This window comes from Phragmites australis, chromosome 9, assembly GCF_958298935.1.
Source record: "Phragmites australis chromosome 9, lpPhrAust1.1, whole genome shotgun sequence".
Lineage (NCBI taxonomy): Eukaryota > Viridiplantae > Streptophyta > Magnoliopsida > Poales > Poaceae > Phragmites > Phragmites australis.
Window position 1 is genome coordinate 32,768,035 of NC_084929.1, and position 3,182 is coordinate 32,771,216.

At 52.2% G+C, this 3,182-nt stretch overlaps 1 protein-coding gene across 1 annotated transcript; it reads left to right on the forward strand.

The window, feature by feature from the left end:
- Window positions 1-699: 699 nt before the first annotated feature.
- Window positions 700-2,759, forward strand: LOC133929246 (GATA transcription factor 12-like). Its single transcript, XM_062375931.1, has 2 exons — window positions 700-1,240; window positions 1,558-2,759. Exons 1-2 carry the CDS (start codon window positions 923-925, stop codon window positions 2,401-2,403), a joined length of 1,164 nt encoding a protein of 387 aa, XP_062231915.1. The 5' UTR covers window positions 700-922; the 3' UTR covers window positions 2,404-2,759.
- The last annotated feature ends 423 nt before the right edge of the window (window positions 2,760-3,182 follow it).

The window sequence follows — 3,182 nt, forward strand, 5'->3', positions numbered from 1 at the left end:
CAGAACTACTTGTACAAGTGACCGCCTTCAGCATGATACCTGCAATGGCTTTGGTATAAGTGAACCGGGAAGATGCATAACTAATCTCGCCAAATCGTTATTTTTTTTCAAGCAATGATCTCGCCAAATTGCCAGCGGTAGCCATTTCAGCCTATTCAACGGCGTGGATAGTAAAAGTTTTTTTTTTTTTTGGAAAAAGGAACACTACAAACTTTAACTTGCACCATATTGCACATCGTCGAACTGTAATTTTGCACTAGTGAGCATCTATTTCAGCCATGCGGTAAACACAACAAATGGAGAAACTCTTGCTGCCTCCATCTGCCATCAATTTCTCCTTGTTTCCTTCTCTTGGGTAGTACCACTACAGTTGTCATCGTGCGTTTCTAGTCCTATGACCGGGCAAAACTCCAAATATTTCCAGATTTTCTCCACCCTGTTTGATACCACCATTGATTTTCTGGATCTTACTGCTATAAAAGAGAGATTATCATTTTTAATGAAAAATTGTCTATAGGATACTAATTTAGATATAGTTTGAAGATTTATCATCATGACCTACATATCATTAGCACATATAGTTCCATGTGTCACTAAAAAGATATAATATTTTATTAAAATACCAAAACAAATGGTGACAACTTTTTAACCGGCCATTAAAGCTGGCTAAGTTTCCAGCCAGGGGACGCAGTAGTGGCTGTGGGCTGTGGCTTTAATTACTCCTCAGGAATCGTTCATTTCTGCTGACCTCCCTCCGGCCTCCTCCTCCTCCACTACGCTCTCCAACGCGTCTCTCTCTCTCTCTCTCTCTCTCTCTCGTTATTTCCGCCAGTCTCTCCACGCACGCAGAAAAAAATCAGACAGAATTGAGGGGAGGGAAGGGAGAGGGAGGAGGAAGCAAAAGACGAATTCTCCGTGGTGAATGGAGGTGACGGCCGAGTGCCCGAACGGCGTCCGGGCGAAGAAGGAGGCGGACCTCTTCCTCGTCGACGACCTCCTCGACCTGACGTGCGACGACGAGGAGGAGGTGCAGGAGGCGGTGGTAGAGGAGGGGGAGGGTAGCAAGGTGGGGGTGGACGAGACTTGTGGCGCCAGAGCCGGCGCCGGCGGGAGAGGCGGGGATGAGGGTGCCGCCGGGAATGTGTCGAACGACTCGTCGACGGTGACGGCGCTGGACAGTTGCAGCAATTCCCTCTCCGGTCTCGCCGACGGGGACTTCTCCGGCGGGCTGTGCGAGCCGGTAAATTCCTTCTCTCTCGTCGTAAATGTCGCGTGTTTTTGCATAAATTCCGGCGAATTACCCGAATTTTGCAAGTGATTTGTTCGAAGAATCAACGGTTACAGCAATCCACTTACCACCGCACACCGATTAAAGTTCTCCGTGGATGGAGGAAAGATCCCGTGCATACTAACTGACGAAACCTGCTGCCGAAAATAGCAGCATCCTTAACGCTCGACGCACTCTGCAGTCTGCAGGCACCAAAATATTTTGGTGTTGATTCAATGAGTTTAACAGCGCCATTGCTGACTTGTTTCTTGCTCTGAATCTCTGCGCAGTACGATCAATTGGCGGAGCTGGAATGGCTGTCCAACTACATGGGCGAGGACAACTTCCCCACGGAGGACCTCCGGAAGCTGCAGCTCATCACCGGCGTCCCGTCGGCTGCCCCCGCCGCCACGGCATCCGCTCCCGCTCCTGCGGCCGTCGCGGCCCAGCCCGGCAGCAGCGTATTGCCACCGGAGGCGCCTGTGCCAGGCAAGGCGCGCAGCAAGCGCTCCCGCATCGCGCCATGCAGCTGGTCCTCCCGCCTCCTCGTGCTCCCGCCCGCTCCCGGTTCGCCGCCCTCCCCGGCGTCCGCGGCCATCTCGCCGTCCGAGTCCGGCACCGGCACCGCGGCGGCGTTCCCAGCCAAGAAGCCCGCGAGGCCTGCCAAGAAGAAGGACGCGCCGGCGCCCGCAGCGCCGAACGCCGCGGCGGCAACGGCCGCGGCTGCGGGGGAGGGGAGGAGGTGCCTGCACTGCGAGACGGACAAGACGCCGCAGTGGAGGACTGGGCCCATGGGGCCCAAAACGCTGTGCAACGCGTGCGGGGTTCGTTACAAGTCGGGCCGCCTCGTGCCGGAGTACCGGCCGGCAGCGAGCCCAACCTTCGTGGTATCGAAGCACTCCAACTCCCACCGCAAGGTGCTCGAGCTGCGCCGCCAGAAGGAGATGCAGGTCCTGCCCCACCACCCCCATCACCAGCATCAGCCGCAGCCGCTGGCTCATGTAGGCGCAGGCGGCGGCGGAGGCCTAATCCACGTGCCTAGCCCGCTGCTGTTCGACGGGCCGTCGGCGCCGCGCATCGGCGACGACTTCTTGATCCACAACCACATAGGGCCGGACTTCCGTCAGCTCATCTAGGGACGTCTTTGCTCGTTCTAGAAATGATCCAGTAGCCCAGGAATAATTCAGCAAAAACAAAAACTAAACTTTTAGGAGTTTTCTCTCCTGTTTTAATTTTGCACCCATCTTTTCTAAACCTTTATTTTCGTTTTTCTCCCCATTTCTCAGCTTTTTGAACCTTTTTTAGACTCTTCTCAGCTTTTGAGTTTCTGACCCCTTAGAAAATAATTCTAGGGAGTTAATTTCTTAGCATTTTTTTTTGTTTCTTAGCATCTTTTAATTTGTATAATGCAGAGCTCGTAGAGGAAGAGTAAAACAAGCAGTTTAAACTCGAGCTTCAAAGCTAGCGTGAAACTTCTACTTGTTTATGTGAATCCCAATCTTGTCTGCATTTCGGCGAGCAAGATGATTCCCTTGCCGTGGTGAATCGATCAGCGTTGTGACAAGGGAGGCAGGTGCGCACAAAAACCATCACTAGTGCGGTGTGTGCGACCGAACCAAGAACTACTGGTAGGGTGAGAAAGGTGCACGTGATCATGAGCATCTTGCAAAAACAAACACAGGTCACTTAGCCTTTGTTCATAAAAAAAATCCAGTCATTATTTTCATTGGCGAATCCAAAGTGAAAAACTTAAAGACTCTTCCTCTTCTTCATAATTCCTCCTCTTCTTCTCTCTTGTTTTCGTTTCTTCTTTCACCTTCCATGCACCAAAATTAAAGGGGCTCCCAAACGCGCCTATGTGTAGAGGTCTTGAGCCCCCCTTGGATCCGCAGCTGCTTCTTTCACAAAATCAACA

Bases quoted from the DNA above. Each gene is read 5' to 3' on its own strand.
- LOC133929246 (XM_062375931.1), top strand. From the start codon at position 923: ATGGAGGTGACGGCCGAGTGCCCGAACGGCGTCCGGGCGAAGAAGGAG. The intron at 1,241-1,557 runs GTAAATTCCTTC...ATCTCTGCGCAG, and splicing joins CCGGCGGGCTGTGCGAGCCG to TACGATCAATTGGCGGAGCT.